Here is a 16,248-nt window from a genome sequence, read left to right on the forward strand (position 1 = left end):
TCCATGTTTTGGGAATACAGGGATGTACTAGCAAAAGACCTGTTGGTAGCTAAATTTGATCTGTCACATTTTTTTGGGTTCGGATGGACAAGTTACATTAATCTGGGACTACTGCTTTTAACTATGAGTCTATATTGTATGCCTCATTAGTTTTAGTGTTTTTCCAAAGATCTGCAATATCTTCTTTGTATAAAGGATATCTTTACTTTTGTTTTTGTTCCAGACAATGCTGTGGCTAATTGAGCAGCGCATAGATAGTACAGAGTATGATAACATACTGGAAATTGCCTGGTCCACCTTGTGGAACATGACTGATGAGACTCCGAAGAACTGTAAACAATTCCTTGACCGTGGGGGTATTCGTTACTTCCTATATTGTATGAAGGTAGCTATTGGATAATTACAGTTTGATATTACTATGACTGGTTACTATTGCCATTGAATAATATATACTTCGTTATATTGTTGCACGTCTTTTACTGCAATTTGTTTGTAATGGGGCATAGGAAAAATTCATATAAGAGTCAATTTTTTTAATATAATATTTTTACCTGAGTAAGTATTAATCTAAATCAATATTAATATGATAATTTTATTTTGCAATTGTTGCGATACCATTCGTCAGATTAATATAAAATCAACAATAAATGAAATATATCGGATCTGCGAGAAAATATAAAAATAACGTGTGTAGTTTTTGGTACCTAACGAAATATAGCCTCTTCTAGTGATGTGACCTTGCGGGCGTTTAGATTTATGTTATCGATTATTGAATTCTGTCACACTATTGATCTTTTTCTAATCGTCAACGTCAAGTTTTTATGTTTAAATTTCTTTGTTTAAGATATAGTGACATATGCTGAATTATTGTTATTTATTGTTAACCTAATTATTTTAAGAAGATTAATAGAGGTTTTTTCCTTAATATATTTATAAATTCATTTCTTCAATAAATTTAACTAATAAATAAAGAAATTTCAATGATTCACTTCAACTCACATTAAAGTTAAAATGGCAGTGGGCAGGACACATTTACAGGTAAGAATAATGGTGAATATTGCAAGTGACGAAATAGATCGAACAGTAATATGGAAACAGCGCCGGATAAAGAGAATAGAACATGATGGAGGAGGCTTAAACCCACATAGGATCATTCTCTATATTTTTTTTGGACCGACTTCGAAAAGGAGGAGGTTCTCAATTCATTAATATTCTTTTTATGTATTTACACCAATTAGGAAGAGATTTATGATCCGATCCGTAGGCCTACCCATATCTACTTAAAAAAATACTATTTAATATACCTATATGACAATAAAAAGCAACGAAATCTTAATGACATTAAAAAGTAAAAAAAAAACTATGTTTAAAAAAACTAAGTTCAAAAACTCAAAAGTGTAAAATAACTTAATAGATTTAAGTTAATACACCTCTTAAGGCGCAAATTCGGCCTCACATGGAGTACTGTTCTCACCTCTGGGCGGGTGCTCCCCAGTACCAGCTTCTTCCATTTGACCGCATACAACGAAGAGCGGCTCGAATCATCGACGATCAAGTCATCTCCGATCGGCTTGATTCTCTAGCATTGCGTAGAGATGTGGGATCTCTCTGCATCTTCTACCGCATTTATCACGGGGAGTGCTCAGAGGAGCTGTTCGGGTTGATTCCAGCGGCCGAATTCCACCACCGGACATTACGTGCAAAGTACCATCCACATCACGTAGACGTCGTGCATTCCACAACCGCGCGTTTTGTTCGAAATTTCTTGCCTCGCACAGCCACTTTGCGGAATCAACTACCGGCAGCGGTCTTCCCGAACAGATACGACTTAGGGACCTTCAAAAAAAAGTATACTCCGATCTTACAGGCCGGTAACGCATTTCTTGACACACCTGTTGTTGCGGATGTCCATGGGCGGTTGCCTCACCTCTCCCCATCCCGTGAGCCTCTTCCCCGTTTGCCCCCTCTCATATAAAAAAAAAAGGAAACCGTATACCTTTAATATTACTAGTTGTACTATTTTCTTATTGTGATAAGTTTTGATTTAATACATAAGATGTATATACTAATGAAATAAATAGAAAGAAGATAATCACGGAATAGATTCTGTCGTATGCACTTCACATCACTATTCAACTTCTAAACAAACATCTCAAATGGTAGTAAAGTTATTAAATTTTTTCAATTTCAAATATTCTTTATTACAAATAAGATTAATTACAGACTTATTAGCTAGTATGTAACCTAGTTAATAAATATAATAATATTTTAAAATACATATTTTTTAAAAGTGCCAAGACTCATTTAAAATTTATAAAAGGAAATTATGATAATAAAGTTACATAAAAGACATTTAAAGTAACAAACAAAGTCAAGTAGATTTACATTATGAAAGCTTTAGTGGCAGCAATTTATTTATAAACAAAATTGTAATTATTAGGATTAGTAACATACACACAGGTGATGTTGCGTTGTGACAAGAAACAGCGAGAATTGCGAACCGGTTCAGTAAACTCGAGCAAGCGCGCGAGCAGGCCAGAACAACCCGTCAACCCTGTTAATACGGTAAAGTTATTAACAACCCAAATATATCAGATTCTTGCAGAATATTACACGAAATGATACAATATTCTTCAATAACATAGGAAAACGGTAATTAACCTATTAAAGGACAGTTTCAGCTGAATAATTATGAAGCCGCAATTTTCCCCGAACTGCACTATCGTAGAGTCTATATATGAGTATTCATAAGGATTCTTACTCATGCAATCTTTTGCTTGTTGATCACAAATGGAAACCTTAAACTTAATTCCTTAGATCATTCATATGTCTAGGTAAACCAGCTGTGAAATAGTTGTAAAAAAATGAGATTGACACTAGACCTTTATTTTGAGCAATGCACGCACGCTAACACAAAGAGACCCACAAATTGCGAGTGGAAGAGGTAGCTTGTCACTATTTTAATTGGTTGCCGAGCAGCAACAGGCTCTGTTTCGACGTATAAATTATCTAAGCTTAATTCTATTCAGATTAGATTACAATAATTAATAGGTTGACGCGTAAAATTTGTTTCAGTATTTCCCATACTGTGAAGATTTGCTACGTAGCATGTTGGGTCTGATGGGAAATGTTGCAGAGGTTGCCCAGTTGAGGCCAGTACTTATGTACAGACCATTTGTATACGCACTGCACAGAATACTGAAATACAGTGATTATGATGATGGCTTTGAGGTAAGTCTGATATTTGGTATAGAACTGCATTTTTAGAGTTTGTAAGACACCTTTTCAAGTCATCTTTTGTTGGGTGACAGATTTAGGTACAAATCAGAACGCTCGACCCCCTGCTAACTTCATTGATGATGTACCTAGATTTATTGTAATATCAATTTACTGTCCCCGTGACATTACAATATCACTAAAGGAATGCGCTATATTTGTAAGAAAAGAAGTTGATTAACAATGTTCCGTTTTATATTATAATATGACTAGTGATATTGTAATGGCCTGGCCACGGGACAGACGCTATAGCGAATATTTGCGCGGTACGAACAAAGCGACTAGAATAAATGTATCGAAATGTACTGATTAAGCCACGCGCTGCAGCGAATGGCTAAGCGATCGGCGAAATATACTGAGTGGACCGCGCGTGCGACTGAAACAAGTGCATGAACAAGTATGGCGCAACCCATGGAGTCCAGCGGTAGATACGGCGAATACTACGTAAACCAAACAAGTTTAGTTATTTTCGCGGCGAATAAAATGAATTGTTATACTTTTTTTCTGGCTGAATAAGAATACTAGCTAACCCAGTAAACGCTGTATCGCCATATAAAGTAATCAAAAAAATTCAATAATTAAAATTTTTGGGGTATAAAATATATATATACTAAAATTTATTGTACTACAATAATTATTATATTCGATTGCCATCTTGCAACTGTATTGCAGATCTGTGGATGGAACAGAAGAATAAAAAAATCACGATACAAAAATACTTGTAGATCGTAGAGAGGCGAAAATTTGAATTTGTATGTATTTTTCAATGCTGAATAAAAATAAAACAATTGACAAAAAATAAATTATTTAGGGGCTATCATTTAAGGGTATAAAAATAGATGTTGACCGATTCTCAGACCTACCCGATGTGCACACAAAATTTCATACACATCGGTTCAGCCGTTTTGGAGGAGTTTAGTAACAAACACCGCTACACGAGAATTTTATATACGAGGGCTGCACTTAAAGTATCGGGAATGGAATATTTCCACTGTTCCTGTTATATTAAAATCCTTTTAATTGAAAACTCCTTGGTTTTAAAAATCGAATAGCATTTGTTTATTTAAAAAAACATTCTCGGTCGTGTCACAAGGTCTTTTCAAACTTGTTTAGTCGTTGAGAAAATGGAATTGAGTCGAGAAAATTCTAGAGCGATAATTTAGTATGACTTTCGAAGTGGTTTAACACAAAAACAGTGTTTGACCGGATGATGTCTGCATTTGGTGATGAAGCTGGTTTGCTGAATTTCAACGTTGACGTGTCAAGCTCAGTGATGATCCCCGTCAAGGTCGTCCAAAAACTGCAGTCACCAAAGAAAACGTTGATGCTGTGCGTAAGCTGATTGAGGAAGATCGACATGTGACATACGCGAAATTCAGGCAACTTTAGACATTGGCATGAGTCAAATACAAATAATCTGGCATGAACAATTAGGCATAAAAAAGTTGTTTTCCCGATGGATGCCGCATTTACTCTGTGAAGAGCAAAAAGCGGCTCGCGTTACTTGGTGCGTCAGAACTCTCGAAAGATTTCACGCAGGATCCTCAAATGCTGTATACAACATCGTATCAGGTGGCGAATCCTGGATATACGCGTACGAACCCGAAAAAAAAACCAGTCACGAGTTTGGGTGTTCGAAAATGAGTTAAAGCCAACAAAAATTGTTCGTTCACGGAGTGTTGCAAAAAAAATGTGGCCACGTTTGTCTCCAAAACCGGCCATGTTGCAACTATTCCTCTTGAGGGACAAAGAACGGTTAATGCAGAATGGTATAGCATTGGAATGGCTAGCATTTGTTTGCCACAGGTCGTTTCTGAACTCCGTAAAGAGAACTGCAACCGCCGCATTATCCTTCATCACGACAATGCGAGTTCTCACACCGCGCACAGAACAAAAGAGTTTTTAGAGCAAGAAAACATAGAATTATTAGACCATCCGCCGTACAGCCCCCACCTAAGCCCTAATGATTTCTATACTTTCCCTAAAATAAAGAATAAATTGCGTGGTCAGAGATTTTCATAACCTGAAGAAGCTGTGGACGCCTACAAAATGGCGATTTTGGAGACCCCAACTTCCGAATGGAATGGTTGCTTTAATGATTGGTTCCATCGTATGGAAAAATGTGTCAAATATCGCGTAGAATACTTCGAAAAGCAATAAATACATTTTTAAATAGTAATGTTGTGTCACTTCCTTGATTCCCGATACTTTTAGTGCACCCCTCGTATTAGATTATAATCGAAGGTTTCGATACTCATTCCGGTATACTCGAAAAATTATTCTAGATACATTCAGTATTTCTCGTATTTCTTGTGGAATTCTCGATGTAAACCCTTATTTCTAGTCAAATCATATACTCCACATTTTATTCCAAATATTATGTTTTGAACCAAAAAACTATTAGTTACTAAGCAAAGCAAGATATAACTTTGATAAAGACATTGCGGCGAAGGTGACTGCCCGTGGCCCTCAAACAGTGCCGCGAGGATTGTCGCCCCTCCCACCGCTTCGCCGTTTACACCGCACATTCTCGTGGCTATTCCGTAATATTACGGCTTTGACTATAATACTTGCGATATACGTTAGTATTGTTGGTTGAAAAGTATATTATGATAACTTCAAACAGGAAACTGAGTTCGAGCAGAAAAATGAGTTGAGAGTGGGGCAATTTGGTTACGGAAATCGGAACGACCGAGGCCAGATTCTGGCTGACTTCATGGTAAAGGGGAATCTCTATATGATGGACTTCTTTCAGAAGCTCCTCTTGATGAAGTAGAAGAACTCCTTTTTAGGAAACCAAAACATCGCAAATTGACTTGGATCAGCCCCGATGGTGCCACCAAAAATGAGATTGACTTCATTATGTCGACCAAAAGACATATTCAATGATGTCTCAGTGATCAACTCAGTGAAAACTGCGAGTGATCACCACATAGTAAGTAAGAGGCACATTGAATATCAATCCAGAACTGGAGCGGTCTCGACTGGTGAAGTCTACGCTCCGACCCACACCCATCCAGATACAATACCCCGAAAACTATCAACTCGAATTGCAAAACCGCTTCGAAACCACCTCGGTGACTGCGTTGACGTGGACGAGAATAATAATAATTGGTTCGTGACATCTGTCGAAACGGCTGGGTCTATGTTCTTCTAAGCCAGCCGTTCAAAAAGAACCGGAAAAATCTCAGTCAATCCCTCAAATTAATGGATGTAAGACGCCAAAATCAGCCAGTTCGGTTCAGTCCCCGGACGATGGTTCCGAGTATAGGCAGTTAAATAAATAGATGTCCAAGTCTTTGACCCGCGATATACGCCGTCATAATACAGATTATGTGAAGGCGGCCAAAGAGCGTAACTAAGGCTCAGAAGTATTCGCACGAGATTTGTCTATTGGGCAGAGCAAATTGACGACTGGTGACGGCAAGGTCGTTTCGTCGAAACCCGAACTTTTGAAGGAAGTTGAGAAGCTCTACGTACAGTTATACACGACCGCACGCGCCCCTGTTACCAACAAGGCTGAAGACGCAAGAGCCACATTAATCCGAAACTATCAAGTCGACACTGTCAAGGCGCAGGATGATGATAGAATTACAGCCGAAAGCTGGTGGTACTCCTGTACCTAAGAATCTTACAGAAGCTCTTCAATTCTGCCATCCTCGAGGGCAAAACGCCGCAAGCATGGCACAGAAGTATAGTGGTGCTGCTATACAAAAAGAGAGATAAAATGCTTTTGAAGAAATTTAGGCCCATATCACTTCTGAGCCTTATATATAAGCTGTTTTCTAGGGTTATCACGAATCGTCTCGAGCGCAGGTTCGACGATTTCCAGCCTCCCGAACAAGCTGGATTCCGAAAAGGCTTTGACCATATACCACATACGTACGCTGCGGCAGGTTATACAGAAGACGGAGAAGTATAACCAGCCACTATGTACTAACGTTCGTGGACTATGAAAAAGCCTCTGATTGAATCGAGACCTGGACGGTGCTTCAGTCACTCCAGAGTTGCTACATTGATTATCGATATATCGAAGCGTTGACGTGTTTGTATGGAAACGCCACCATGTCAGTCCAAGCTGTTCGCCACTGCGTTGAAAGTTGTTATTAAGCTTCTGAACTGGAACGGACTGGGCAATATCATCCAATACATCAATCACCTTCGATTCGCAGACGATATCGTAATCATGGTAGAGACCATGGAAGACTTATGCCATATGCTCGATAGCCTCAATACAGTTTCCTGAGAAGTAGATCTCAAAATGAACATAGCAGGGACAAAGATCATGTCAAATATTCTTATCGCACCTACTCCCGTAACAATTGGGAACTGTACTTTCGAAATTGTTTACGAGTACGTCTACCTTGGACAAACAATCCAGTTAGGCAGGTCGAATTTCGCGAAAGAGGTCACTCGCCGAATCCAACTCGGATGGGCAGCGTTCGGGAAGCTCCGTAAAATCTTCTCGTCCCAAATTCCACAAGTCTCTCAAGACGAAGGATTTCAACCAGTGTGTGTTGCCTGCAGAGATGACTAACGGTACGCAGACGTGGTCGCTAACTATGAGGAAGCTCATGGTCGCTCAGAGGGTAATGGAGAGGGCTTTGCTCAGAGTTTCCCTGCGAGATGGAATCGGAACAAGGAGATCCGTAGGACAACCAAAGTTACCGATGTAGCCCAAATATTTGCTGAAATCGGCAGCGGGCGGGGCACATAGTTAGATGGACAGATGTCCTGTGGAGCAGAAAAGTCCTCGAATGGCGACTACGTTGGTAGCCCCCCCCCCCCCCTCCCCACAAGGTGGACCCACGATTTGATCAAGAGCGCCGGAATGCCTTGGATGAGGGCAGCGCAGGTCCGATCGTCGTGTAGATCTTTAGGGGAGACCTTTGTGAAGCAGTGGACGTCTTCAGGCTGATGATGATGAACATTAAACCTATCTTTTATATAATAGTCAATCCTTTGTGCCGTCGGAGTAGGCAGAGACAACATAACGCCACTTGCTTCTATCCTTACAAACTTCACTCGCTTCCTCTACATTTACTACTCTTTTCATACATGCAGCCGGTTGCGATCGCTTTGGACCTATCCTTATTTCAAAACGTTCCCAATTTGATTGTAAAATGTCCTAACTTATTTACAATTATAATTGTAAACTTATCAATCAACTGTTGTTTTAGATATTGTACAACGCAGCTGGCGTACTAGCGAACATGTTGGCTGATGGTCCCGAAGCGTGGACGGTTTCCAGGCCATCCCGTCCAAGAATGCTGAATTTACTTTATGACGTAATCGAAGGCTGGAATTTGAGGAACGAGCGGAACATTAATTACCGTTCCTTGCGGCCAATACTGGCGCTCCTACGAGTGACTCATACACCACTATGCCAAATCTGGGCATCTTTCGCGCTTGCCAACCTTACATTCGTCAGCCGTGAGTCCTTTAATTTATTCCTAACCACCTTAATTTCCTTCCCACATCAGGTATAGGTTTCAAATGGTTCAAAATATTATGCTATTACTTTTTATTCCATTTACTTTAGAGTATAAGTTATATATAACCTAGAGATCCTAATCCTCAGTATTTCTTTTTTTCACCAATGGGAGGGTCCTTTTCACAGGATACCGGCTCGATGTTGGGTGCCACACTTTTTCTGCCGTGGAGCAGTAATGTGTGAGCATTACTGTGTTGGGTCTGAAGGGCGCCGTAGCTAGTGAAATTACTGGGCAAATGAGACTTAAAATCTTATGTCTCAAGGTGACGAGCGCAATTGTAGAGTTTTTGGTCTTTTCAAGAATCCTGAGCGGCACTGCATTGTAATGGCGACTGCACGTCTCATCCCTTAATATCATTAAATTTTTTTTATACAAATGGGAATCTTCAAAAAGAGTATACTCCAACCTAAAAGGCAATTGCAAGTAAATGGGCGGTGGTAATCATCTAATCTCAGGTTTAGTATGACGTCACCGTTCCATGTCGAAACAGTGGGTGTAAATTTCGTAAACGTATAAATGATTATGACTTAAATTATTTTTAGTTATTTATTTTTGGGAAACAAACAGTACTTAAATCATTTATAAAAATACACATAAATTCTACACACGCCAATAAAGTTTCCACTAATATGCATATCATGTGAACAGTCAAAAAATAGGCTATAAAACTTTAGAAGGAAAAAAAACTTAAATGAAATTGTATATAAAAATATACTCTTAATATATTTCTTAAACTGGGTGATCGACCAAGTATGTATATCAATATTATTAATTCTTTAATTATTATCATTAGTGTAATAAATACTAATAGTGATACATGCACGAGTAGGGTGCGTAGCGTGGATTTTTCGCCATCCGGGATTAACTGGAAAATTGCCGCTCCCTATGTTGCCATCACAAGTGAAAAATATTGTAGGAAGTAAAATAACATCTTAAAATTCTTTCAGTTTCTAGATTTTTTCTAAGCAAGTTATTTTACACAACCGTCAATATGCATGCCATGTCCAATTCCCAGTATAGCTAAGTTTGATACCTAGCCTTCTCTACACGATACCTGTCTCTTGGTCTCTTAATGTCTGTCTTGAGTTATGGTTTTTTCGACGGTTGATTGACTTGCGTTTAACCGGTGTGAGACGTAACATTGACCACATTATGTATGTTCGCTTTGGCTTTATCAGATTGGTCATAAATCTTACACCTAGAAGAACATAACTAAATAAGTATGTTCCTATATATGCAATGAATAAAAATTGTGTGTGTGTACTTATGTATGCACGCATGAAGTTATACTTCTTTGGCCTAACAAAGCAAAAACCCTTAAAAACCGAATACGGCTGTACGGGCTTGAACCCTATCCTAATAATGCACGAAGAAACCAAAAAAAAAATGAATGTCGCAAACGTCAGACAATTTTAGGAACCAACTTCACCCTTTTACTTTTGTGTTACAGTGATGCGCGGCAATCTTAAAATTTCACTCTCATCACATTTTCATAACGCGCCTAAGAAGTATATGTTCTAATATAATGTCTATTCATTTTGTTCTGAGGTAGATTCCGCACTTGCTTAGTATTATGGAATACACAACACACACGGTAGGCAATGGAGTATTCGGTAACTAACTAGTAAAACTTAACGTGAAAGTTACTGTTGGGGGCGTCACCCTTGAGTAGGAACTCAAGAAATACTTACGGGTAGACCACAGTGTGCGTCACCTAATTTATAAATATATAAGCACCTTACTGTCGGGAAGTTAAAGTAGGTATTTGTTTAAAAGGTTTGAGTAAGTGAGACTTCTTTACTAGCACTTTATATTCTGTGATATAAGTATTTATTAATTAATTGTTGGTGTGTATAAGTAACAACCAGTGCTATCTTAAGATAAGAGTTTTGTTATTAATAAGTTTAAAACAGTTGTTTACTAAGAATCCTGACATAAACAGTGTGATTAAAGTTTGATGCCGCCACTCTGCGATATCTTCATTAGTTTTATTTGTTTATTAATGTAATGTTTATGATCGATTCATAATAATTATATTGGATGCCATACAGGGTAATTTGATATATTGTCTACAATTACTGTAAGATACTTTTTGGTTTAAAAAAGCGGCGATTGAGTTTCTTGCAACCGATTTTGTTTGACAAGTCGTAAACAGAGAGCCACGCTTAGAATTAGCTCTTAGTATTTTGAATATAGCTAACCACTAACTAACGCACAAATTGTTCTCACACTATCGGCTGTAAGGTAGTCTATACGCTAGTAGTTCTACTCACTTGTTCTACTTTTTCCGAACACATTTTATATTCAGTAAATTAAACAAAAAACATAATCACAATAAAAAATCGTTTAGCCTATTTGAATAAGAATACTAATATTGGAATTTTTTCCATTCCATTATGTTACCCGTTGTACTTGTTTTTACCTTTTATATTTTTGTATGTAGGTAACATACAAAAATTTATGGTGTCACGTTCGATGGTGACAAATATCCAAACAAACTTTCGTCCCCTCCATTTATTTTTTCGCAATTAAATTCCAAGTCTATTCTATCTGTACTAAATTTCATCGAAATCGAATCAGCGACTAAGCGTGAAAGCATAAACTAACTTACATTCACATTTATAATATAACTATCCGTTCCCGCCCACTTCGCTGGGCGATATTTAAAAGGAAGGATGAAATTTGAAAAATAATTAGACATAAACCATCTAGGATAAATTTCGCATCGAATGATGGCAGTTTTATGTCGAAACGATCAGTGGTTTAGGCGTGATTGAGCCTCAAACAAAGATTATTTTCATTTTATATATAGAATAGTAGTTACTTTTAATAATATCATTATTTAAATTTCAGCGAATAAGTACTGCAAGTTATTTATTGACGAGGGTGGCTTGGACATAGTCCATCAAGTTCTTCAATCAGTTCAGAATGTGGACGTGCTCCTGCATTCGCGTATTCTTGTCCAGAACTGCAGCAGCTACATGGTACAAGCTGTAATTGAGGAGCCGGAAGAGGAGAATATGGATATATAGCCCATAGAGTACCTCGAGGGTATTGAACTCGTCCTACCGAATCGATTGTAAACGGTTTTGCTCAAAGATGTCGCAATTACATTAACATAAAGTCTGATTTATAATTAAAACTTAAAAATGTAAACAAAATGTCACGATATTTAATTTTTTTATCTACACCCAGGCTTTAAATCCTCTATTAAAGACAGTTAGCTTATTGCCAACATTAAAACACCCAATGTTCTAATAACCATTACATCATCCAAACGAGTGCTGTAATATTGTACTGAATTTCATAACACTCCTATGTTTTTTTTTCGATCCGCTCATGCGAGAGTTTCAATAGACAGCCACATTCTTATTGCTCGATGCGTGGTATCTGTATGAATATCAAAAAAAGAACATTTTCGTGTACGCGCGTTCCACACTACCAGAAATCGCGCGCCGTAAAAAAGTAGATTATTCGAATCCCCGCCAATTTTATTGTTTTGTTTACAAAAAATGAGCGATTCATTTTAAACGCTGCAAAAGAACATTATATTCGAGTGAACTTTAATTATTGCACTATACAAAATGTATATTACTACTAAAATAAATAATTGTTTCATTAATACTTAGTTTATTTCTATATAAGCAGTAATTAATGATATTAGGTTACTACTAGGACTGGTGTTTTAATGTTAGCAGTAAGCTAACTGTTTCAGAATCTTTTAGAGGAGTCATATTCTGGGTGTAGTTAAAGTCTTGTATGCAACTGTTGATAATTAGGTATTAAACGTGTGATACTATTATCACACGATGCTTGGCCTCGTGTGATAAATCCACATTCGTGTTCTAATACCCCTTATTACACAACAGTTGCATAAATAACTAAAAATTGTATTGGTTGAGATACATTCGAAGTATTGGTGTGAGTTAAATACCTACCGTCGATTGTCATGTTTAAAATCAAACAAATTAACCACTTCACAACAGAGCTTCTCTTTGGGCTTGGGAGTCGGTTGATATAAAATAGTATATATTTTTTCAGTTGTTTGTTTCATTGTCACATATGGGTTTATTTATTCATAGCTGAACAGTGCAGCCAATGGGAATGTTAATGAAATCAGCGACATCTTGTAAAAGTAATGTAAAAACTAACCGTTTGAATTGATTCGCAACAATCACTTATATTCTTGGAATATGTGATATGAACAATGTTAAAGTGAACACAAGTGAAGTGTTAAAGTTAAATGATATGATTAAAATTCTATCGGAACTCTGTGACAGAGATGTTCATTTTTGAATGAATAATAATATAAGGAACTTATAATATTTGCCATATATGTATAAATGTCGGCAAACTAGATTTAAGTGCATGGTTATATTCTTATATGTGGTTTATAATCGGAGCGCGCGATTCACTTGCGACATCTGTTTCAACCAGTTGTACGGACGGCTACGCACGTAGTTGTTGGAAAGGATAGCACGTTTTCTGCATGTGGTGAAATACAGAAGAGTTGATCAGTACTTCCATCTTTTCAAACCACTGACGATACGTCACAAATGCACAAATGTTTAGTGGTCAGAGTGAAAACGAGCTAGCCATGTTCCACCGCGCCCGCACGTTTCAGCGTGAACAAGCACTAATGCTACAAGTGTCTTTTCATCATCTTGGACTTTTTTACTTTTGCCAAAGTAATTATGGGAAACGTTATCAACCTGGAAGGCGACTTTTGAGAGATGAATGCTAAAGTTCAAATCGAGAATAATCGAAGGAGCACCCTTTGAGCGTTGACCCACGGCTAAGTAAGTCAAGTCAGTCATGGGGTATTGGCGGTCTAAAGTCTTTGAGCACTGACTACCGTTTAAATCAAGTCAGTCATGAGGTACTGACGGTTTTAAGTCTAATGTGTTTGAGCTTTGACTACCGGTTCAGTAAGTCAAGTCAGTTATGACGTACAGGTTATAAGTCTAAGTTTAAGTTTTATTTTCTTATGAAATGTTATATGGATGTATCAAGGTCTAATATTATATACAATCACATTTATAGATGAACCTTCAAGCTAAATTATGAAGATACTTAAATATTTTGATTTATACCAAATATTAATAATCAAATGTTATGTCGCCTAATTCATTATATATTGTTCTATATTTAAGTTTAAGATATATTATGCCATAACAGGCTTATTGGTGTTAGCGGATTACTCTACAAATCTTTAATGTAAGTGTAGTGTAAGAGTACCAAATTATACCGGTACGAAGCGCGCAGGCGAGCATCTACCACACTCCAGTCGCGAGCAAAGGTTTTCAATATTGCCTTTATTAAATTGAACAATAAACAAACCTATCTCAGAATTTACTACAGCTAGCAACTAAACTACATTTAAAGAATAACGCTGGCAGCCTTATTGTGATTAAATATATATGTGTTCACATATTATTATATTGTTTTCAAGCCACATCCCAAACATAGGTACTAATTAGACCGGGCATTGACCTATTTTACTAATTATGACTCTTGTTCTGAGAAATTTCAGAAAGATTATGTAAAAACTTTTAAAATTTCGAATTGATGTTTGCAAATCTAATTGAAAATTGACATTAACAGCACAATGATGTAATGCGACCCGTAGGACTAGCTGATCTTTGTCCCGACTGGAGGCTTAGCTAGTGGAGCTACTTGCATGTTCGCCTGTTCGCGCCTCGTTCCTGAACATTATATTATCAGTGTTATATGTTATATATCCCAAGTTTATATGCATCTAGTGCGCTTGGGTTGTAGGTTTAATTATTGTTTAAGCCTAATTCAGTCAAACTGATTGTAGTGGACATTTTGAGAGTTCTCAAGCACAATGTGCTTCTGTCTTCATGTCTATGTCGTCGAGCGCTCAGTAGATTCTGTGTAGTACTTTTAATTAATAATATTATAATTATATCTAATATAATAGTGTATTTAATCATAGTAAAACCTTTTAAGGTCATAAACTTCGACAAATTGAAAATTAATGGTCTTCATGTCTTTCTCGTGGATCGCTCAGAAGATTCTGAGTAGTACTTTGAATTAATAATATTAAAATTATATCTTATATAATAATGTATTTAATCATAGTAGAACCTTTTAAGGTCATAAACTTTGACAAGTCGAAAACGACTGTCATTTGAAAATCAATGGACTTCGTCTTTGTCGTGGAGCGCTCAGTAGATTCTGTGTAGTACTTTAAATTAATAATATAATTATATCTTATATAATAGTGTATTTAATAACAGTAGAACCTTTAAAGGTCATAAAGTTTGACAAGTCGAATACCCCTGTCACTTGAAAATTAATGGATTTCATGTCTTTGTTGTGGAGCGCTCAGTAGATTCTGTGTAGTACTTTAAATTAATAATATAATTATATCTAATATAATAGTGTATTTAATCATAGTAGAACCTTTTAAGGTCATAAACTTTGACAAGTCGCAAACGACTGTCACTTGAAAATTAATGGATTTCATGTCTTTGTTGTGGAGCGCTCAGTAGATTCTGTGTAGTACTTTAAATTAATAATATAATTATATCTTATATAATAGTGTATTTAATCACAGTAGAACCTTTAAAGGTCATAAAGTTTGACAAGTCGAATACCCCTGTCACTTGAAAATTAATGGATTTCATGTCTTTGTTGTGGAGCGCTCAGTAGATTCTGTGTAGTACTTTTAATTAATAATATTATAATTATATCTTATATAATAGTGTATTTAATCACAGTAGAACCTTTAAAGGTCAATAACTTTGACAAGTCGAATACCCCTGTCACTTGAAAATTAATGGTCTTCATGTCTTTGTTGCGGAGCGATTCTGAGTAAAACTTTGAATTAATAATATTATTATTATATCTAATATAATAGTGTATTTAATCACAGTAGAACCTTTTTAAGGACAACATTTTGACAAGTAGAAAAACCCAGTAAATTATAAATTCATGTATACTGTATCCCTCCCGATATTTCGATATATACTTAAACTAACTAGTCTATACAAAAGACTAAGAAATTAATACTGCATCATGTTTTGCTATTTTAATTCCTGATAGCCTCCATTAGGTACTCTTAATTGTAAATCTGTGTCCTACGTGTCATGTAATTCTGTAGTGACAAATTATCTTATAATGACAAAAAGTTTTAAATTTGGAGTAACTTTATATTGCATTTATTAATAACGCAGAATAAGTGTGATTCCTAACATGCAATTTTACTTAATGCTTTCCCATCACAACTCGAATAATTAAATTAAAAAAAAACTTAGTCAATATTAAGTATATCTGCAAGCCGAATATTTAAATAATAAACAGTCTCTCTTCTTATTCCTCTAAGGGGTTCTTCTGTATTAAAACAAAATAAAATATAAAATAGATGTAACATTAATCATAAAATAACATATTATAACATTCAAGTTATTTAATAAATGTCTTATAAAATTAAATATTCTTTTAATCATTA

General features: G+C 36.4%; 2 protein-coding genes across 4 annotated transcripts in view; both read left to right on the plus strand.

Moving 5' to 3' along the window:
* LOC126978497 (protein zer-1 homolog) overlaps positions 1 to 16,221 on the plus strand; it is a 37,730-nt gene extending 21,509 nt beyond the window's left edge. For 2 of the 3 annotated variants that reach the window (XM_050827333.1, XM_050827332.1), the window contains exons 6-9: positions 224 to 385; positions 3,076 to 3,231; positions 8,457 to 8,709; positions 11,625 to 16,221. In XM_050827333.1, the coding sequence (XP_050683290.1) occupies positions 224 to 385; positions 3,076 to 3,231; positions 8,457 to 8,709; positions 11,625 to 11,803 (750 nt within the window). In that variant the 3' untranslated portion in view covers positions 11,804 to 16,221. The remainder of the gene's footprint in view (positions 1 to 223; positions 386 to 3,075; positions 3,232 to 8,456; positions 8,710 to 11,624) is intronic. The other variant, XR_007732630.1, reaches the window with a different exon arrangement.
* The window catches only part of LOC126978499 (chaoptin), a 310,992-nt gene that overhangs the window by 60,341 nt on the left and 234,403 nt on the right, over positions 1 to 16,248 (plus strand). The gene's annotated exons all lie outside the window — the stretch shown is intronic.

Source organism: Leptidea sinapis, chromosome Z (genome assembly GCF_905404315.1).
Source record: "Leptidea sinapis chromosome Z, ilLepSina1.1, whole genome shotgun sequence".
In the NCBI taxonomy this organism is placed as follows: Eukaryota; Metazoa; Arthropoda; class Insecta; order Lepidoptera; family Pieridae; genus Leptidea; species Leptidea sinapis.